This window comes from Urocampus carinirostris, chromosome 1 (assembly GCF_059441175.1).
Source record: "Urocampus carinirostris isolate Australia breed hairy pipefish chromosome 1, RoL_Ucar_1.0, whole genome shotgun sequence".
NCBI classification, from domain to species: domain Eukaryota; kingdom Metazoa; phylum Chordata; class Actinopteri; order Syngnathiformes; family Syngnathidae; genus Urocampus; species Urocampus carinirostris.
In genome coordinates, this window is record NC_142349.1 from 72,001,498 (window position 1) to 72,025,102 (window position 23,605).

The window sequence follows — 23,605 nt, forward strand, 5'->3', positions numbered from 1 at the left end:
ATCGCTCGCCACGGAAGTCCCGCTTCCGCGTCTGAGCATCCTACACCCACGACTAGCGATCTCCGGATCTTGTGTGCACCCCTTTCCCTTTTTCCAATAAAACTCTGAGAAACGTTACGCGAGTGGGTCCTGTCTCCATTCCTGACATAAGGTAGATAAATGTTCTCAAACACTACAGGGAGTGCAGAATTATTAGGCAAATGAGTATTTTGACCACATCATCCTCTTTATGCATGTTGTCTTACTCCAAGCTGTATAGGCTCGAAAGCCTACTACCAATTAAGCATATCAGGTGATGTGCATCTCTGTAATGAGAAGGGGTGTGGTCTAATGACATCAACACCCTATATCAGGTGTGCATAATTATTAGGCAACTTCCTTTCCTTTGGCAAAATGGGTCAGAAGAGGGACTTGACAGGATCTGAAAAGTCAAAAATAGTGAGATATCTTGCAGAGGGATGCAGCACTCGTAAAATTGCCAAGCTTCTGAAGCGTGATCATCGAACAATCAAGCGTTACATTCAAAATAGTCAACAGGGTCGCAAGAAGCGTGTAGAAAAACCAAGGCGCAAAATAACTGCCCGTGAACTGAGAAAAGTCAAGCGTACAGCTGCCAAGATGCCACTTGCCACCAGTTTTGCCATATTTCAGAGCTGCAACATCACTGGAGTGCCCAAAAGCACAAGGTGTGCAATACTCAGAGACATGGCCAAGGTAAGAAAGGCTGAAAAACGACCACCACTGAACAAGACACACAAGCTGAAACGTCAAGACGGATTTTTCTAAGGTTTTATGGACTGATGAAATGAGAGTGAGTCTTGATGGGCCAGATGGATGGGCCCGTGGCTGGATCGGTAAAGGGCAGAGAGCTCCAGTCCGCCTCAGACGCCAGCAAGGTGGAGGTGGGGTACTGGTATGGGCTGGTATCATCAAAGATGAGCTTGTGGGGCCTTTTCGGGTTGAGGTTGGACTCAAGCTCAACTCCCAGTCCTACTGCCAGTTTCTGGAAGACACCTTCTTCAAGCAGTGGTACGGGAAGAAGTCCACATCCTTCAAGAAAAACATGATTTTCATGCAGGACAACGCTCCATCACACGCATCCAAGTACTCCACAGCGTGGCTGGCAAGAAAGGGTCTAAAAGAAGAAAAACTAATGACATGGCCTCCTTGTTCACCTGATCTGAACCCCATAGAGAACCTGTGGTCCCTCATCAAATGTGAGATTTACAAGGAGGGAAAACAGTACACCTCTCTGAACAGTGTCTGGTAGGCTGTGGTCGCTGCTGCACGCAATGTTGATCGTGAACAGATCAAAGCACTGACAGAACCCATGGATGGCAGGCTTTTGAGTGTCCTTGCAAAGAAAGGTGGCTATATTGGTCACTGATTTGTTTTTGTTTTGTTTTTGAATGTCAGAAATGTATATTTGTGAATGTTGAGCTGTTATATTGGTTTCCCTGATGAAAATAAATAATTGAAATGGGTATACATTTGTTTTTTGTTAAGTTGCCTAATAATTATGCACAGTAATAGTCACCTGCACACACAGATATCCTCCTAAAATAGCTAAAACTAAAAAAGCCCCACTCCAACTTCCAAAATATTCAGCTTTGATATTAATGAGACTTTTGGGTTCATTAAGAACATGGTTGTTGTTCAATAATAAAATTAATCCTCAAAAATACAACTTGCCTAATAATTCTGCACTTCCTGTATAGAGGAAAAAAACAGACCTGAAAAGTAACAACATGGGAGTGGACCAATCTATCAATAAATTCCATTGCAATTTTTCTTGGTTAATTACTGAGCAGCAGCAATAACCTTTCGCACTACGCTAATCCTCTCAAATTATCTCTCGCCTCTAATTAGGCAAGCAGATGAGGCTCCCCTTTAACCTTCCCTTGATTCCCATGCATTGAGTATGATATTCTTAAATCCTGTATTACTAACCTTTATGGATTACCCAACCCAAAAAAATGTAAATAAATAAATGAAGGGTTCAATGTCAAAAAGACGAGCCCAGATATCAGGTCAACGCTTCACCTCCTAAAACGATCGTCACAATCGCGTGCAAATAGAACTCGTAAAAAAACTTAAGTAGTATTTACTATCAAAAGTACTGCGTCAGCCGCCGCCAGGTTTCCTGGATCTGTAATAACTCTGCGCTGTCATACGGTGTGGATTGACCCTCTGCCTTGCCTTCGGGCACAAGCAATAACAGTTGCGATTGTTGGGAGGGAGGATAGAGAGAGGCAATAACAAAGGTTAATGTCAAGAGATAAAAGCGAGGCGGATTAAATTTTAAGAGTGAGTTTAATATTGTGGCGCGGTTCGCAAGTCTGCAAATAGGTAGAAACGATCATGAGAATGGTGGACTAAAAATTGAACCGAATGTCCATGACGTATTTGAAAGTTCTTGCAAGTAACTCGTTGTTTACACTGTATCTAAGCTGTTTTTCATTTACCGTATTTTCCGCACTATAGGGCGCACCGGGTTATAGGGCGCACCCCCAAAAAATAGTTTTCGGTCCTATATCTTCCATAGATAAGGCGCACCGGATTATAAGGCGCTACAATGGGAACGTGGACAAAACAGTCAGATAGTTCAGTCCAACTTATTACCCCATTAACATTCCCAAAGCTTGCAAAGAAGCAAATACGTGTCGAGAACACGTGCGGATGCAGTGTCCGTACGATGTCACTCAAATGCATCGTTTCAAATATCATTCGGAAGGTTAAAGTCTTGGGATTCAAGAAATGCCAACCATTCCTTAGTTTCTATTTTCTTTTTCGCTCGCAACTTTACTGTGCATATGACAATAAACACTTGGAATTGATTTGAATTGACTCAACTCATCACAGCAACATCAAGATCGTTTTAAAACAAGATACCGGGAAAATATAAAGCCGCATAACTCACCTAAGTTCTCCCGTTCAATAATGATACGCAATCATGGTCTTCTTACAACCGTGAGTGTAGTAAATCCAGGAGAGTAAAATGTTTACAAATACAGACTAATGAAACATGTTTCTTTATGGCGTACTTTAGCAAGCTTGCTATTCAGTCATCTTTTTCGGCCAATTGCAGGGTTTGTTTTGGCCCTCTAGCGTATCCGAGGCTCAGAATACTTCAGCCAATAGCGATTGATTTAACGGATGATTGACACATCTTTTTCGGCCAATTGCAGGGTTTGTTTTGGCCCTCTAGCCAATCCGAGTCTCCGAATAACTTTAGCCAATAGCGATCGATTCAAATAATGATTGACACATTGGTTAGCCAATGAAACGCCGGTATATAAATCCCAGCATACACCGCGGACTACTCCACGTTCGGGGGGAAATCGAGTCGGCGGCTGTTGCGTAAGTTGCGAGACCTTGCGATTTAATATTGAGCCATATATAAGGCACACTGTATTATAAGGCGCATGGTCGGCTTTTGAAAAAAATTAAGACTTTTAGGTGCGCCTTATAGTGCGGAAAACACGGTACTTTACAGTTTTTTCGACACATCAACGGAATCATAATATCCACAATTTATCTACGTAAGTTAAGCCAATATAATACATAAATCTTTTCCAATCGTATGGTTTTGCAGCCCTCCTTGAGCTCACAACACACTTGGCAATTTTGAGTTTATTCAGTGTCTAAAACTCATGACAAAAAGACCAGGGCAGACAACTCTGAAAAGTTTCCTGCCCCATTTTTCACAACTTAATAAGACGACAAATCGCAAAAAAAAAAAAACATTGATGCATATTAAGGATTGATAATCAGAATATATAACGGAACAACACTTTAAAATTAAGTTTATTATTAATTTACTTATAACATCCATTGCATGTATATGACTATATATATATATATATATATATATATATATCGCTTTTTTCCAACTGCCATCAGTAGGTACCTGTATTTACTCATCTTCATTCATGCAAAGTTTGCATTGCGTCGTCTGCTACAAGCCACGTGAACTCCTCTTTCCACGATGCTTTTAATGTAGGTTTACGTTTCGTAGCGTCATACATTTTGTTAGCTTCTTTTGAATATTTGTTCTGGGGCTGAGGTTTTGGCTTGATTCCTAACCACTTATCCATTTTTCTCGTGTTCTCTGTGCGTCCGCTTTGGAAAATGATATGAAAATGCATGACCTTATAAGGCTCGGGAAAGTCCGGAAGTTATTTGATGCAGGCTTCTGATTGGCTGCCGAGTATGCAAATTGCCAAATGAACCGAAATTCTGAAATTTCCAAACAGAACATAGATTTCGAAATCAGGATAAGGCAAACGTTTTTTTGAAAAAGTTGTCGGCCACCCGGGCAGAGACGTTTTGTAAGTTGTACGCCCGACATAAAAGATGCACTGGTGATTGCTGGTCGCCGGGAGCAGGTTAGAATAGAATAGAATAGAATTTACTTTTATTGTCATTCTTTGTAACAATGCAGGAGAGCAAAAAACGTGGTCGAGATCAGAAAATAGGTCGAAGCCGGGAAACAGATGGGAGCCAAACAGGAGTGAGTCAGGGTCGAAAAGCTTGCCTAGAGTAAACTGAGGTTCGCAGACGGACTGACAACTGTCAAAGTTGCCATGGCGCCCAGTTGGTCCCTGCCGTGTGGCTCCAGCTTCTGTCGCGGTTGCCATGGAGCCCAATTGGCCCTGCCCATGGACGCCAGCTGGGGCTCGTTGACAGATTGCTCCCTGTGACTACTTAAACGCTGTCCTGTGAGTCGCCTTTTGTCGGAGCGTCTGCGAAACTCCGTTTTGACACGTCAAGCCCTGTATTTTTGTTCTTGTTTTCCTCCCGGGCATCGATCGGGTTTCCCCCCGCTCTCGACTCGGCCTCCGCTCGCCACGGAAGCACCACTTCCGCGTTCCGAGGATTCTACTCCCCGCGACCAACGATCTCTGGATCGAGTGTGCGCTCCTTCCTACATTCCCCAATAAAACTGAGTAACGTTACGCGAGTGGGTTCTACTTCCTTTCCTGGTCCTGACAACAACAGGTGACAGAAAGACAGAGGTTTAAATAGTGACAAGGAGCCAATCAGAGTCCGAGGCAGTTGGCGCCAAAGGAGCAGGAAGTACGTTTTTAATCCCTATCACCCCAGAAGTGAAAAGGGTGATGTTCCAAGATAAACAAGATAAATTGGGTAGGTAAAAGAGTAGGATTGGGTGAAGCGAACATGTTCTCTGCAGGACCATTTGTGACTGGATGGATTCCAGTGACTCCATATTTCACTGTGTATATTTTTATTTTGTAAGGGTGAAGCAGATCAACGCCATTAACAAAAGGACACGTACATTGTGTGCACAAGTGCCTGTGCAGGACGGAGCGTGCTGTTGATTGTTTTTTTCAGCGAGATTATTTTATAGTTGAAGCTGTATTTATTTTTGTTCCGTATGCTGTCATTTATTACCAGGGTTGGGTAGGGTTACTTTAACTTGATTACTTTCAATTACTTTTGGATTACTCCAATACCAAATATGCTAATAAAAGACAAAAGAAACTAAATATGAATAAAATGATGACTCACAACACGTGGTAAGCTTTCTCTCCTGGCTTTAATCCCTTTGATCTCCGGCAAAACGAACATAAAATGCGACCAGGGTTGGGTAGGGTTACTTTAACTTGATTACTTTCAATTACTTTTGGATGACTCCAATTGCAAATATGCTAATAAAAGACAAAAGAAACTAAATGTGAATAAATTTATGACTCACAACACGTGGTAAGCTTTCTCTCCTGGCTTTGATCTCTTTGATCTCCGGCAAAACTAACACAAAATGCGACCAGGGTTGGGTAGGGTTACTTTAACTTGATTACTTTCAATTAATTTTGGATTACTCCAATACCAAATATGCCAATAAAAGACAAAAGAAACTAAATATGAATAAAATGATGACTTACAACACGTGGTAAGCTTTCTCTCCTGGCTTTGATCTCTTTGATCTCCGGCAAAACGAACATAAAATGCGACCAGGGTTGGGTAGGGTTACTTTAACTTGATTACTTTCAATTACTTTTGGATTACTCCAATACCAAATATGCTAATAAAAGACAAAAGAAAGTAAATATGAATAAAATGATGACTCACAACACGTGGTAAGCTTTCTCTCCTGGCTTTGATCCCTTTGATCTCCGGCAAAACGAACATAAAATGCGACCAGGGTTGGGTAGGGTTACTTTAACTTGATTACTTTCAATTACTTTTGGATTACTCCAATACCAAATATGCTAATAAAAGACAAAAGAAACTAAATATGAATAAAATGATGACTCACAACACGTGGTAAGCTTTCTCTCCTGGCTTTAATCCCTTTGATCTCCGGCAAAACGAACATAAAATGCGACCAGGGTTGGGTAGGGTTACTTTAACTTGATTACTTTCAATTACTTTTGGATGACTCCAATTGCAAATATGCTAATAAAAGACAAAAGAAACTAAATGTGAATACATTTATGACTCACAACACGTGGTAAGCTTTCTCTCCTGGCTTTGATCTCTTTGATCTCCGGCAAAACTAACACAAAATGCGACCAGGGTTGGGTAGGGTTACTTTAACTTGATTACTTTCAATTAATTTTGGATTACTCCAATACCAAATATGCCAATAAAAGACAAAAGAAACTAAATATGAATAAAATGATGACTTACAACACGTGGTAAGCTTTCTCTCCTGGCTTTGATCTCTTTGATCTCCGGCAAAACGAACATAAAATGCGACCAGGGTTGGGTAGGGTTACTTTAACTTGATTACTTTCAATTACTTTTGGATTACTCCAATACCAAATATGCTAATAAAAGACAAAAGAAAGTAAATATGAATAAAATGATGACTCACAACACGTGGTAAGCTTTCTCTCCTGGCTTTGATCCCTTTGATCTCCGGCAAAACGAACATAAAATGCGACCAGGGTTGGGTAGGGTTACTTTAACTTGATTACTTTCAATTACTTTTGGATTACTCCAATACCAAATATGCTAATAAAAGACAAAAGAAAGTAAATATGAATAAAATGATGACTCACAACACGTGGTAAGCTTTCTCTCCTGGCTTTGATCCCTTTGATCTCCGGCAAAACGAACATAAAATGCGACCAGGGTTGGGTAGTGTTACTTTAACTGGATTACTTTCAATTACTTTTGGATGACTCCAATTGCAAATATGCTAATAAAAGACAAAAGAAACTAAATGTGAATACATTTATGACTCACAACACGTGGTAAGCTTTCTCTCCTGGCTTTGATCTCTTTGATCTCCGGCAAAACGAACATAAAATGCGACCAGGGTTGGGTAGGGTTACTTTAACTTGATTACTTTCAATTACTTTTGGATTACTCCAATACCAAATATGCTAATAAAAGACAAAAGAAAGTAAATATGAATAAAATGATGACTCACAACACGTGATAAGCTTTCTCTCCTGGCTTTGATCTCTTTGATCTCCGGCAAAATGAACATAAAATGCGACAGAAACAAAATGAAAATAAATCCAAACCGCTTACCAACATCATTTTTGCCGTTCCATGTATTCCGTTACTCCCCAAGCCTGCACAAAATTTAGTCATTTAATTCATATTTAGTTTCTTTTGTCTTTAATTAGCATATTTGGTATTGGAGTAATCCAAAAGTAATTGAAAGTAATCCAGTTAAAGTAACCCTACCCAACCTTGTTTATTACACATACTTTGACCATCGCTGACGGTCGTAAGCTTAGCTACTCAATATATTTTTCATTTCCGTGTGCACTCAACCGTGTGGAACCACGTTTTCTTTGGTTTTGGTGAAGTTATTTTTATACTATATGTTGCAAATTAGTCATAATGGTGACCGTATGTAAAGGATGGGTTGCAGGTTCCGATAATGTCAGGACCAGGACGGAAACAGGACCCACTTTCGTAACGTTTTATTGAAGGAACGAGGAAGGGTTCGCTGGACAAGGGAAGAGAATCGCGCTTGCACTCGGCTTGTTATTCGAACACGGAATTGGATCTTCCGTAGCGAGAGATGGCGGTGTAAGGGACGGAAAAACTGGTCAGTAGCCGGGACTGGGAGAGCAAACCGTGGTCAGGATCGGAAACGAGTCGTAAGCCAGGACGGGAGAGCAGACGTAGTCGGGATCGAAAACGGGTCATAAGGCTCCCTGTCAGTTAATAAACTCTGTCCTGTCAGTCCCCTTTTGTCAGTCCCTTTTTGTCAGTCCGTCTGCGAATCTCTGTTTTTACACGGCAAGCCCTTTTTCGCCTGTCCCATTTTTTTGCTCCTGTTTGTCTCCCGCTACGATCTGTTTAGATCTCGATCACGTCTGCTCTCCCATCCCGAATTACGACCTGTTTTGATCTCGACCACGTCTGTTCTCTCGTCCCGAATAACGATTCGTTTTTTATTTCGACCACGTCTACTCTCCTCTCCTGGCTTTCGACTTGTTTCCGATCTCGACCACGTTTTTGCTCTTCTATCCCGCCTACTGACCGGTTTTTCCATTCCCGACACCGCCATCGCTCGCCATGGAAGTCCCACTTCCCGCATCCAGCAATCCCCAGATCGTGGGTGCAACCCCCGCCCTTTCTTCTAATAAAACCTGTAAGAAACGTTACGCGAGTGGGTCCTGTTTCCGTTCTGGTCCTGACACTAAATATTATACACTGTCCATTTAATGCATGGTCCATCGAGTAAGACTGCTGGGATAATGGCAACTATTTCAAGCATTTACAAGCACTTCACCCAAAATTCAACCACTTTTCAAACCTTGATTTGTATTTTTTTTTAATTTTGGATACTTTATTTCAGAATTTGCAACTTATCGTAAAGAGTTTTCAATAAAATTTGTCACAGACCAGGTACGGAGACAGGACCCAATTGCGTTCGTTTTACTCAGTTTTTATTAAGAAGGAGTACAGGACTTGCATCCACGATCCGATGATCGTCGGTCACGGGGACCAGATAGCAGGATTGCGGAAGTGGCACTTCCGTGTCGAGTGAGGATAGTCGTTGACAGCAAGAAAAACAGGTCGATGGCCGGGGCGGAGGAGCAAAAACGGAAACGGGTCCAGAAAAGAGGTCGGCCACAGGTAATAGGCAGGAAACAGGGCAGGATAGAGTCGGAGAGTCACAAAAAGCTTGCCTAGCTGGGAGCATAGGTTCGCAGACAATCAGACGAGTGTTTTTAGGGAGGCGGGGTTAACTACTCCTTCAAAAACCCGTACTACAATTTATAAAACCCTATTTTCCATATGTATTGAAAAATGTCACCTGTGTTAGCAAAATGTAGCCAGCCTACAATGAAAAATATCCTGCATCGATATTACCGTGATTGTAGTTAATTAACATGACTAAATTTTGACCTTGCCATGTAATTTTCCTTTTGTGTTTTGTCTCTCATGGTTCAAATACTCCCGCTGTGATTATGCCGTGTTTTTTCTCATTTAAATAGATTCCCAAAATTCCTCACGACGGGAAGATAGCTGGTATAGTGAAAAGGACGGTAATCCACCTTGTATAATCCGTTTTTCAGGCACCCTTTTCATGGCTAAATTCAAGCACTTTTGAAGAACTTTCAAAGCCAGTACCAAACAAAAAGAGAAATCCAGCATTGATCAAAAGAACAGGAGCCTAAACATTAGTTTTAAACTCTAACTTGTAGCCCAAAACCAAGCTATAACCCTAGCCCTAACACTATTTCTGTCAGGACCAGAACGGAAACAGGACCCACTCGCGTAACGTTTACCACAAGTTTTATTGAAGGAATGAGGAAGGGCTGCGCCCACGATCGACTTGTGATCCGAACACGGAAGTGGATCTTCCGTATCGAGCGAAGGCGATGTCAGGGACGGAAAACTAGTTGGTAGCCGGGACTGGGAGAGCAAGACGTGGTCGGGGTCGGAAACGGGTCGCAAACCTGTCAACCTCCACAGCTCCATGCCCTTACAAACTGTCGTATTTTCCCTTACGAAATACAAAATAATCGTACACCATATTTTTTTGGGGGGGAATGATGCATGATGGGAAATCCCCAGGCGGCAGACGCAAGCGAAAAGGAGCATTAAACCGCTCGCTTCGTTTGCAACGTAAAAAAACAATACCGAGATAGAGGCTACCGCGGCGAACTCGATGGACTTGATTGATTTGCCGTTTGGTCATAGTCGGTGTATACCGGATGGTACCCATAATTGACAAATTTGCGTTTTTCCGTACAGATTTTCTCGTACGTCGTACACGTCTTAAAATGCATAATAAACATACTTTGTACGGCAAAAACGTACAGGTTGACAGGTATGGAGACCTAAGCAGGGACAGGGGAGCAGACGTGATCTGGATCAAAAACGGATCGTAATACGGGACTGGGGAGCAGACGTGGGCAAGATCAAAACAGGTCGTAGCGGGAGACAAACAGGAGCAAAAAACGGGTGAGTCAGGGTCGAATAAGGGCATGCCGTGTAAAAACAGAGATTCGCAGACGGACCGACAAAAGGGGACAGATAGGATTGGGTTTAAATAGGGACAGGGAGCCAATCAGAGTCCGAGGCAGCTGGCGCCAAAGTAGAAGATGCAAAGAGGAGAACAACCTGCAACTGGCCGCTTTAAATACCCTTTCTCATGTGTCTGTAAGTCAAGGGTCAATGAGGTTGAGGTTACCAAACATTTTTTGTGTTCCAATAATTAGTGTTAAAGGTATTCAAATCAATAAAACAACAAGGGTGCCCAAATTTAATCACCTGCCTACTTTTGTTTAAGAAATTATTGCACACTTTCTGTAAATCCCATGAACTTCATTATCACTGTGTTTGTCTGCTATTCGATATATTTAACTGAAATAGCTGATCCGAACAACCAATGATTTATAAAGGAAAATCTTGAAAATGATCAGGGGTGCCCAAACTTTTGCATACAACTGCAGTGTTCTGGTTTGCCCGCGTCCCCGCGTCCTAGACGCACCATTTTTGCTGGGGACGCATCGTTTCAAATCAACGTGCGGCCCCGGGACGCAACCTTTTTGTCACCAAATTGTCATTATTAACCGATTCCTTTTTTTTTAAACCAAAGATTTACCGCACTACAAACATTTCGTCAGGCAGAGCCACCATTGTTGTTTTGGTCTCGCGGTTCGAGTTTTCGTCTGCACGCCGATCTCGGCAAACGAGATCTCGTTGCTTCGAGATGACGTCATTGTTGTGGTGCTTGTCGTCGATTTAAGGTGAAAATCAACACAAAATTGGTCATTTCTTCAGTGTCAGTAATAAGTCGAAACATAATGCAGAAAGTGATAACAACGGCAATAATTCCGGCACGAAAAAACGGTGGAGAAATTCTTCGGAAGATCGCGAAGGCAAGGAAAACACGTGTGTTGAAGCCAACGATTCGACGAAAAAAAAATAAACAAAAGAATACTCCTAGCAAGAAAAGGACTTTTCTGCCAAAATAGACTCAATTATATTCCTGGTGACGCTATGAGGAGGATGATAATGGATTGGACCTTGAGAAGGCATTACAGCTGAGGCGGGACAGCAAACCACAAAGAATATTGTGAACTGAAAAATCTGAAGCGATAACTGCTTTGTATTACCAATTAACTGTGATGATTAAAACTGAATAAAAATATGGATTAATATAATTATTTCAGCAATATTATTTTGTATAATGTACAATATTGTTGTGAACTGAAAAATCTTGAAGTGATAACTGATTTGTATTACCAATAATCTGTGATGATCAAAACTGAATGAATACCGTAAATTCCGGACTATAGACCGCACCTGATTATAAGCCGCACCCACCACATTTTAAGAGGACAACCGATTATGTACATACACAAGCCGCGCCTGTGTATAAGCCACATGCGCCCACATTTAAACATGTAACACAAACACAAAATTAACCCAACATCAAGTCCCGCGATTGAAACTAAATGTCCTTCATTAAAGTCCACAGTCCAAAAATCACAGCCGGCAAAATGAACGAAAAATGATACCGGTACTTAAGGTTTGATGAGGACCTGCAGAGTCCGGGTCCCGTTGAAAGTAATCCAAGGAAAAAAGTGTATATTTCCAAAGGTAAGGGTGGGAAAAATATATCAGATGAACACATTTACTCACGCAACTCCTTTTTCTTCAATCAACTTTTTACCCCCTCTTCTTTCCTTGTCTGTCCCTCACCTTTAGCGGTCCCCACTTAAACTCGGCACCCCGCGTTTGTTCCGCCCCTCATTTTTCGTTCATCCGTGCAAAACATATCAGAATAAGTCTCTAAAATAAATACAAATAAATACATTACAAAAATATACAGTTGCAAATAAATATTATACATGGGTTACACATATTTACAAAGAAAGACGGTACACCGAGAGAGTTTTTAAAGCTTTAATAATAATAATATAGCTTTGGTAGGGCAGTTAATGGTAGCAACACTCGAGCGCCGATAGCGGCCGCTAGAAAAATGACATAAATTGGCCGCATCACTGAATAAGCCGCAGGGTTGAAAGTTAGGGGGAAAAGTAGAGGCTTATAGTCCGGAATTTACGGTATATAGATTTATATTATATATTTGTTGCCGATTTACAATGTCAACCCCGATAACACTAAATTTTGGGGACCCATAGATTTTTAAGCATGCGAGTCCCCGGAACCCATCACTTTTCACAGGTAAAATGAACACTGAGTACCGTATTTTCCGCATAAGGCGCACCGGGTTATAGGGCGCACCCCGAAAAAATAGTATTTGGTCCTATTTTTGACATACATAAGACGCACCGGATTATAAGGCGCTACAATGGGAACGTGGACAAAACAGTCAGATAGTTCAGTCCAACTTACTTAACATTCCCAAAGCTTGCAAAGACGCAAATACGTGTCGGAGAACACGTGCGGATGCGGTGTCGGTACGATGTCACTCAAATGCATCATTCCATCATTCGGAAGGTTAAAGTCTTGGGATTCAAGAAATGCCAACCATTCCTTAGTTTCTATTTTCTTTTTCGCTCGCAACTTTACTGTGCATATGACAACAAACACCTGGAATTCAGTTTAATTTAAAAATAGACACTCCATTCCATCCATTATCTGCACCGCTTATCACAGAAACATCGAGTTCAGTCTGAAACAAGATACAGGGACAATATAAAACCCGGAGTAGCTCACCGAAGTCGTTGTGTTCATAATAATGTGCAGCCAATGTCCTCTTATATCCGTGAGTTTAGTAAATCCAGGAGAATAAAAGATTTACAAATACAGAATAGAAAAAAATGCTTTCTCTATGCCGTCAGCCACGTGCTATACGCATTCATCTTTTTCAGCCAATTGCAGGCTTTGTTTTGCCATCCAAGCCAATGCCAGCCTGTAAATGATAAAAAGGATACGCCCCTTGACCTCCGAATAACTTTAGCCAATAGTGATCCATTCAAATGATGATTGACACATTGGTTAGCCAATGAAACGCCGGAAAATAAATCCCAGCATACACCGCGGACTACTTGGCGTTCGGGGGAAATCTAGTCGGCGGCTGCTTGCTTTAGTTGCAAGACTTTGCGACTTAATATTGATCCATAAATAAGGCGCACTGTATTATAAGGCGCATGGTCAGCTTTTGAAAAAAATAAAGGCTTTTAGGTGCGCCTTATAGTGCAGAAAATACGGTATATTTAAAAAGCTGATGTTTGGCCGATGTGACGACTGTACCTTCTTTGTTGTAGAGCGTGATCTCCACCTTTCTCTCCTCCGCTCCTAAGAGTGCTTTGGCCATTTGGGCCACGGCCGGTCGTTTGGTTAGGGGTCCGTACAAGAAACTACAGGTGCAAGGTTTTTGCATCACCTCCGCCCGGGTGTATCCACACAGCCCACAGAAGGCGTCATTGCAGAAGATGATGGCACAGTTCTCTACCTGAGCGTTGGCAATGATGAATTTGCGGTCTGTGAGGGAAAGGGGCACAGATGGAACCATTTTGAGATAGATAGATAGATAGATAGATAGATAGATAGATAGATAGATAGATAGATAGATAGATAGATAGATAGATAGATAGATAGATAGATAGATAGATAGATAGATAGATAGATAGATAGATAGATAGATAGATAGATAGATAGATAGATAGATAGATAGATAGATAGATAGAGATAGATACAGAGGGAGAGTGATAGATAGAGATAGATAGATAGATACAGAGGGAGAGTGATATATAGAGATAGATAGATAGATAGATACAGAGGGAGAGTGATAGATAGAGATAGATAGATACAGAGGGAGAGTGATAGATAGAGATAGATAGATAGATACAGAGGGAGAGTGATAGATAGAGATAGATAGATAGATAGATACAGAGGGAGAGTGATAGATAGAGATAGATAGATAGATAGATACAGAGGGAGAGTGATAGATAGAGATAGATAGATAGATACAGAGGGAAAGTGATAGATAGAGATAGATAGATACAGAGGGAGAGTGATAGATAGAGATAGATAGATAGATACAGAGGGAGAGTGATAGATAGAGATAGATAGATAGATAGATAGATACAGAGGGAGAGTGATAGATAGAGATAGATAGATAGATAGATACAGAGGGAGAGTGATAGATAGAGATAGATAGATAGATACAGAGGGAAAGTGATAGATAGAGATAGATAGATACAGAGGGAGAGTGATAGATAGAGATAGATAGATAGATAGAGAGGGAGAGTGATAGATAGAGATAGATAGATAGATAGATACAGAGGGAGAGTGATAGATAGAGATAGATAGATAGATAGATACAGAGGGAGAGTGATAGATAGAGATAGATAGATAGATACAGAGGGAAAGTGATAGATAGAGATAGATAGATACAGAGGGAGAGTGATAGATAGAGATAGATAGATAGATAGAGAGGGAGAGTGATAGATAGAGATAGATAGATAGATACAGAGGGAGAGTGATAGATAGTAGATGCAGTAAATACAATAGATAGATAGATACTTTATTCATCCCCGCAGGGAAATTCACATTTAAGCACAGATATAGAATACAAAAGTATATAGTGAAGAAAATAAGTGTTTGAAAACCCTGCGGTCTGAAATTTTCATCGTAGGTGCGTGTCCACTGTGAGAGAGATAAACTAAAAAGAAAAGTCCAGAAATCACAATGCTTGATTTTTTTCAAACATTTATGTGTGTGATAAAGCTGCAAATAAGTATTTGAACACCTGTGTATCATCTAGACCACGGGTGTCACACAGGCGGCCCGCGGGCCAGATGAGGCCCGCTAAGGGATTGAATCCGGCCCGCGGGACAACACTCAGAGAAGCGCAAGAGAAAAACAAGTTGCAGGTTGAAATATGTCAACTTGATGTTGCCAAAGCCAAGTGCCTCTCACAAAGACACTGTACTTGTATTTATTTATTTCTCTTTCTCTCTCTCTCTCTCTTCCACCCCTTTTCTCCCACTCTGTCTCTCTCACTTTCTGCGTCTCTCTTTTTCTCTTCCTTTGTTGCTCTTTGTCTCTCTCTCTCTGTGTCTTTAAACCTCTTTTGCTCTAACTTCCGTTTTTCCTTTTCTCTTTCTCTCTTCCTACCCGTTGCGCTTTCTTTTCTCTTTTCTCTCCTTCTGTCTTTCTATTTCTCTTTGGATTTCTTTCTTCCTCTCCCTTTCTTTTCCCCCTCTCTCACGACTTTTGTTTCTCACGCTCTCCCCCCTCTCTCTTTTTCTTTTTTTGTCCCACCCTCTCTCCTTTTCCCTCCCCTTTATCTTATTTCTTTGTCTCTCTTTTTCTTTGTCTTTAATCTACTAGTCCAGCCGCCGACAGAATCTCTATCGTGTGGCCCCCCCGAGTTAAAATGAGTTTGACACCCCTGATTTAGAAGGAGGAAAGGACTTGCACCCACGATCTGATTATCGTCCGTCACGGATAGCAGATAGCTGGAAACGCGAAAGTGACACTTCCGTGTCAAGCGAAGGCAGTGTCGAGAGTGAGAACAAAACAGGTCGATGGCCGGGACAGAGGAGCAAAAACAAGAGGCCGGCAACGGGAATCAGACGGAAAACAGGGTGGGATAGAGTCAAGAGTCACAAAAGCTTGCCTAGCGTGTAGCGTAGGTTCGCAGACGATCTGACGAATGCTGACAGGAAGGCGGGGGTTTAAAAAAAAGAGTACAACAGCCAATTAGGGTCCACGGCTGTTGGCGCCAACGGGGGTGTCAAACTCATTTTAACTGGGATGCCACACGATTGAACAAACATTCTCTCGGGGGCTAGGCTAGTAGATTAGAGAGAAAGAAAAAAAGAGAGAAAGAAATAAGAGAAAGAGAGGGTGGGGGAAAAAAGAGAAAGAGAGAGAGAGAGAGAGAGAGAGGGAAGCAAAAGAAATAAAAAGAGAAATAGTGAGAGCGGGTAAAGGAAGAGAGAGAAAGAATGAAAACCAAAGAGAAATAGAAAGAAAGAAAAAAAGAAAGAAAGAAAGAAAGAAAGAAAGAGAAGGGGAGAAAGAGAGAAGGAGAAAGCAAGAGAGAGAGAGAGAGAAAAGAGAGAGTGCAAAATAAGGTAAAAAGACACAGAGAAAAAGAGACAAAAAGGAACAAAAAAGAGAAAAAGAGAGAGTGAAAGGGAGAGAGAGAGAGAGAGAGAGAGAGAGAGAGAGAGGGACAGAGAGAGACAGAGAGAGACAGAGAGAGAGAGATACAAGTACAGTGTCTTTGTGAGAGGCACCTGGCTTTGACAACATCAAGTGGACATGTTTCAACTTGCAGCTCATTTTACTCTTGCGCTTCTCTGAGCATTGTCTAGAGGACCGGATTCAATCCCTTAGCGGGCCTGATCCGACCCGCAGGCCGCCTGTTTGACACCACTGATCTAGTGTGTAGTATACTGTACAGTGTTTTTGGCAGATAGAAAATTAAGCATTTGACTAGGGTTCGTAGTTTGTGGTGTCCTTAAAAAGTTTGAAATTCAATATTTTCTCTACGAGGTATGTGTTGACAATGCGAACTGAGTTCAAAAAGCCTTTATATTTTTTTCACCGTGCCTATCTGCTTTTATCTTACTTTTATCATCTATCTTCTGGCCACGGAACGCATTAGTCTGGAGAAAAGGAGGTGGGGGACATGGGGGGGCAAGGAGAGTGACTTCATGCGCGTGGTCGCAGTTTTCTTTTATTGCAGGATGAAAGTGGTGAAAGTAAGAAAAGGAATGTTTCAAATGCAGTCCAAACACTAACCCTAACCACCCAAAAGGAGTTTATTTGAGCGCGTCTAAGATAGACACGTACCTGCACGCGTCATTAAAGCAGTCGGACAGACTGCGGGGATCATTTCCACCAGAAGATGGCGTCAGCGAGTAGAATATTTTGAAGTTACCAGCTTTTAGGTTAGACTTTAATATTCAAACGTCTTTAAAAAGATCCTTCCTCACACATAAATTTCATTTACTCAGGGTTGACAGGTGTGGACCATCATTTTTCTTTTGGAGACACGTTTCAAACGTTATAAGGACAAAAAAGAAAAATAGTAAAATTAGAAAACTTAATATTTACCTTAGGATAACCAATAGATAGAAGTTTTGTATAAATGATAGCAGTGAGTAAATGCTCTTTTCTTTTTGGATTTTTGCGGTACTGCAGCTCACATTGAAACGAACGGGCACCTCGATGGTTTGCACATTGTCCCTTTATGTCTCACGTTTTTTCACTCGCTGTCCCTTTAAGTTCCGACAAAACTTGTCGGTTTTCAAGGGTTTTGCGGGCTGAAATTAAAATTGCTCTGAGTCAATGTATGTAAAAATACTTTTTTTTTTATTTACACACTGTCCCTTTAAGTTTTGACAAAACTTGGCTGTTTTCACGGGTTCTGCGGGCTGAAATTAAAAACACTGAGTCGGTACTTAAAAAGATTTTTTTTAATTTACACATTGTCCCTTTACGTTTTGACAAAACTAGGCTGTTTTCACGGGTTCTGCGGGCTGAAATTAAAATCGCTTTGAGTCAATGTATGTAAAAATCCTTTTTTTTTATTTACACATTGTCCCTTTATTTTCTGACAAAACTTGGCTGTTTTCAAGGGTTCTGCGGGCTGAAATTAAAAACGCTTGGAGTCCTTGTAAGTAAAAAGACTTTTTTAACTTACACACTGTCCCTTTAAGTTCTGACAAAACTTGGCTGTTTTCACTGGTTCTACGGGCTGAAATTAAAAACGCTCTGAGTCAATGTACTTAAAAAGACTTTTTTTTTTAAATTTACACATTGTCCCTTTAAGTTTTGACAAAATCTGGCTGTTTTCACTGGTTCTGCGGGTTGAAATTAAAAACGCTCCGAGTCAATGTAAGTAAAAAAGCCATTTCTTATTATTTACACACTGTCCCTTTAAGTTCTTACAAAACTGGGTTGTTTTCACAGGTTCTGCGGGCTGAAATTAAAAACGCTTTGAGTCAATGTAAATAATCTATTCTACTCTAGTCTTGTTATTTACATATTCTTTCTTTTTAAACTATTCTATATAATTACCTTGTATTATACACTACAATATCTTTTTTTATTCTATTCTTTTTATTCTTTTAAATCTATTATATTATCATTATTGAGAGAGTTCGCGTGTCTCAAATGATTTCTTTTATATAACGTGTTTATGGTTTATACTGGCTGAATAAATAAATACAATTAAAAAAGCCTTTTTTTATTTATACATTGTCCCTTTAAGTTCTGACAAAACTTGGCTTTTTTCAAGGGTGTCTGCGGGCTGTATTTAAAGACACTTTGAGTCAATGTAAGTAAAAAAGCCATTTTTTATTATTTACACACTGTCCCTTTAAGTTCTGACAAAACTTGGCTGTTTTCACGGGTTCTGCAGGCTGAAATTAAAAACACTGAGTCAATGTACATAAAAAGACTTTTTTTTTTATTTACACATTGTCCCTTTAAGTTTTGACAAAACTAGGCTGATTTCACGGGTTTTACGGGCTCAAATTAAAAACACTCTGAGTCAATATACGTAAGAAAGGCATTTTTTTATTATTTACACACTGTCCCTTTAAGTTCTGACAAAACGTGGCTGTTTTCAAGCGTTCTGCGGGCTGAAATTAAAAAAAGCTTTTTTTAATTTACACATTGTCCCTTTATGTTCTGACAAAACTTGGCTATTTTCAAGGGTTCTCTTAGCTTTTCTTAAAAAAAAACAAAAAAATAACAATCTAAAACTAAAACAATTCTACTTACTCTGTCCTTCGAATTTTCGGATAATGGTGTCCAAGAAAGTATTCTGGGGCGCCATATGGCCCCTTCTCACCGGCATGGTGACAACGTCTTCCCTTTAATTGACTAGAATCCAAACTGTAAGTATTAGTTGAGTTTAATTGTAAAAATGTAGAAGTTATTGAAGATGTTAGTTCTTCAAGTGCTCGGCGGACGTTTCGGTGTTTCATTTTTGACTTGTTTAACTCTCCTCCCAAACAACGTAGCCACGCCCAGATTTAAATCCTCTCCTCTGATAGGCCTTATCGACAGGAAGGGCGTTACAGCCTGCATATACAGTGGGACCTCGCTACTTCGCGGTTCCACGTTCGCGGGTTCAGAGCTTCGCGGGTCTAAAAAATAATAATAATAAAATAATTTACAAAAATAAAATAATAACATTAAATTTAAAAAAATAAATAAATATATATATATATATATATATATATATATATATATATATATATATATATATATATATATATATATATTTTTTTTTTTTTTTTTTTTTTAAGTATTTTTGAAGGGGCGTTGCTACTACGTGGTTCCACGTTTGCGGGTTCAGAGCTTCGCAGGTCTAAAAAATAATAATAATAAAATAAAATAATTTTAAAAATGAAATAATAAAATAAAAAATAAAAATGTTTTTCTTTTTTTAAGCATTTTTGAAGGGGCGTCGCTACTTCGCGGATTTTCACTTTTCGCGGGTGCTTTTGGTCCCCATTAACCGCGATAACCGAGGGATTACTGTAGTTCACGTCATCGAATTAAAATTCTGAAAATATAAATGTGTAAATACATACATAAACAATCAATAAATCAGTGAATGAGTGAATGAATTAATGAATGAATCAATGAATGAATTAATAAATGAATAAATGAAAGTAAAACCGTGTGGAGTTAATAATAAATGATGTTCACTCTTCTTTATTGCATAATCACAGACAGTATTATATCTTTTGATTGCGTCACAAATAATGCAGGAATTCTAAAAAAAGACTTCAGTGCCATTATACTTAAGAAAAATGTTATGCCATGGTTTTGCATTTTTATTTATTTATTTCATACCTGTCGCGCTCCGGGGCTCCATGCCCTTACAAACTGTCGTATTTTCCCTTACAAAATACAAAATAATCTTAGCCATATCCATATTTTTTTTTCAAATGTGTTTATTTATGTAGTTTAACATGTTATATTGTACGTGCGTTTCGTTATATCGTATATATATATATATTGTTAATTAACATTTTGTTGTGAGATACTGAGTTGCTCGACATGAATGAGGTTTATTATTTAAAAAAATGTTAAAAAATTAAGTAGCTTGGACGTTCATCGTAGAAGGAAAAAATACTTGCAAATATAATTAAGTAGAATAATACATTTTTTAATTCAAATTATGAATTCATTTTCTGCACTAAATTATTGTTGGTAATATACCGATTCAAGGGATAACCACAATCCTGTCTTTTTTTTTTCATTTTCTACTTTTATACTTCCTTTTTTTCTTAACTTATTTACACAACATAATAATTCGTAATATAATGCATCAAAGCAAGTGAGCCGTTTGAGAGCCGGTCCCTTTAATGAGTTGAGCCGAAAAAGCCGGTTCTCTAAAAAGAGACGGACTTCCTTTCACTACACAACGACCACATGAAATCTGATGTTTTTTCAGACCACATGTATTTCAAATTTATGCAATCAACCCCGCCTGTTGTTTTCAGATCAAAATGACTTACGGCGTTTTAATTCAGGTTCGGCCATTGCGACTTGATGATTGTATCCAAAGAAAAATCAAAACCATTTTGTAATGTAGGCCTACTGCTCTGCTTTCACTTTGTTCACGTGTGATGCATGATGGGAAATCCCCAGGCGGCAGACGCATACGCACAGAAGCATCAAACCACTCGCTTCGTTTGCAACGGAAAAAAACGATACCGAGATAGAGGCTACCGCGGCGAACTCATTTGACTCGATTGATTTACCGTTTCGTGATAGTCGGTGTATACCGGACGGTACCCATCATTGACAAATTTGCGTTTTTCCGTACAGATTTTCTCGTACGTCATACACATCTTAAAATGCATCATAAACGTACTTTGTACGGTAAAAACATACAGGTTGACAGGTATGTCATTTAGTTTTGGGGGATTTTAACTGCCATTATTCACTTGCAGCAAACTAAAATATTATTTAAAAGTTCCTAATATTTTCAAGTTATTGTCAATAGCACTGTGTTGTCATTGACAGTCAACATATAGCAGCTAAATGTACACCGCCTAAGAATTATTAAAACAGGAGTGGATTTGAGCTGCTTAAATCATACTTAATATCCCCCCCTATGGTCCGGTCCGGAGCCTTCTACTGCTGGTCTACTAGTGATCCCAAGAGCCAAGAAGAGAACTGCAAGTTCGAGAGTGTTCTCCATTCGGGCCCCCATATTGTGGAATGCTCTTCCCCCTGAGATTCAATCTATAACCTCAGCGGAACTGTTTGAATCTAGGCTTAAAACTCACTTCGATTCTATAGCACATGAATAATTATATTTTATGTTGACAATATCTGTGTATTATTTGCCCTCATGTAGGTTTTAGATCAGGGGATGGTGTCATAATAGTCTGTGGTTTGCAATAATCTGTGGTCTGTGCAGCCCATTGAGACTCTTTGTGATTAAGGGCTATACAAATAAACGTGACTTGACTCATGTTGATGTTTTTGAGTTTTTCCTTGCCCTCATGTAGGTTTTAGATCAGGGGATGGTGTCATAATAGTCTGTGCTTTGCAATAATCTGTGGTCTGTGCAGCCCTTTGAGACTCTTTGTGATTAAGGGCTATACAAATAAACATGACTTGACTTGACTTGACTCAATCTCCTGATCTAAAACCTACATGAGGGCAAGGAAAAACTCAAAAACATGTACATGTGTCATAATAGTCTGTGGTTTGCAATAATCTGTGGTCTGTGCAGCCCTTTGAGACTCTTTGTGATTAAGGGCTATACAAATAAACGTGACTTGACTCATGTTGATGTTTTTGAGTTTTTCCTTGCCCTCATGTATGTTTTAGATCGGGGATGGTGCAATAACAGCCTGCAGTTTGCTATAATCTGTGGTCTGTGCAGCCCTTTAAGACTCTTTGTGATTAAGGGCTATACAAATAAACATGACTTGACTTGACTTGACTTGACTCAATCTCCTGATCTAAAACCTACATGAGGGCAAGGAAAAACTCAAAAACATGTACATGTGTCATAATAGTCTGTGGTTTGCAATAATCTGTGGTCTGTGCAGCCCTTTGATACTCCTTGTGATTAAGGGCGTCGCAAATAAACATGACTTGACTTGACTATTGTACTGTTCAAAAAGAGTTGAAATCAACGAACCAATAAAAAAAAGGTTAAATATAGTTATTAATGCAAACCAGTTTCCCAATTAAGTCAAGTCAAGTCATGTTTATTTGTGACGCCCTTAAGAGTCTCAAAGGGCTGCACAGACCTCAGACTATTATGACACCATCCCCTGATCTAAAACCCACATGAGGGCAAGGGAAAAACTCAAAAACCTCAACATGAGGAAAATGAAGAAACCTTGACATGAGGTCATCCCCCTTCCAGAATGACCAGGCTGCAACGGATGTTGCAATAATAAATAATACACAGATATTGTCAACAGGAAACATAGGACATTCATTTATAAGCTATAGAATAGAAAATTCTTATTTTTCCGATTAAAATTGAATGGAATTGATGAAAATGTTACTCTTATCCTTGCCCTCATGTTGTTTCCAGATCAGGGGATGGTGTCATAATAGTCTGAAATAATAGTCTGTGAAATAACCTGTGCAGCCCTTTGAGACTCTTTGTGATTAAGGGCCAGGGTTGGGTAGGGTTGCTTTAACTGGATTACTCTCAATTACTTTTGGATGACTCTAATACCAAATATGCTAATAAAAGACAAAAGAAACTAAATATGAATACAATGATGACTCACAACACGTGGTGAGCTTTCTCTCCTGGCTTTGATCTCTTTGATCTCTGGCAAAACGATGATTCATGTTTAGTTTCTTTTGTCTTTTATTAGCATATTTGGTATTGGAGTAATCCAAAAGTAATTGAAAGTAATCAAGTTAAAGTAACCCTACCCAACCCTGGTTGCATTTTGTTAGTTTTGCCGGAGATCAAAGAGATCAATGCCAGGAGAGAAAGCTTACCACGTGTTGTGAGTCATCATTTTATTCATATTTAGTTTCTTTTGTCTTTTATTAGCATATTTGGTATTGGAGTAATCCAAAGGTAATTGAAAGTAATCCAGTTAAAGTAATCCTACCCAACCCTGGTCGCATTTTGTGTTAGTTTTGTCGGAGATCAAAGCCGGGAGAGAAAGCTTACCACGTGTTGTGAGTCATCATTTTATTCATATTTAGTTTC

General features: G+C 39.8%; 1 protein-coding gene across 1 annotated transcript in view; it reads right to left on the reverse strand.

Annotated features, from left to right (window-relative positions):
• The window catches only part of LOC148376737 (voltage-gated inwardly rectifying potassium channel KCNH6-like), a 79,226-nt gene extending 59,945 nt beyond the window's left edge, over positions 1-19,281 (reverse strand). Inside the window, exons 1-2 of the mRNA XM_088326706.1 lie at positions 19,168-19,281; positions 13,672-13,902 (exon numbers count right to left, since the gene is read on the reverse strand). Coding sequence (XP_088182832.1) covers positions 13,672-13,902; positions 19,168-19,243 — 307 coding nt within the window. The 5' untranslated portion in view covers positions 19,244-19,281. The remainder of the gene's footprint in view (positions 1-13,671; positions 13,903-19,167) is intronic.
• Positions 19,282-23,605: the final 4,324 nt, after the last annotated feature.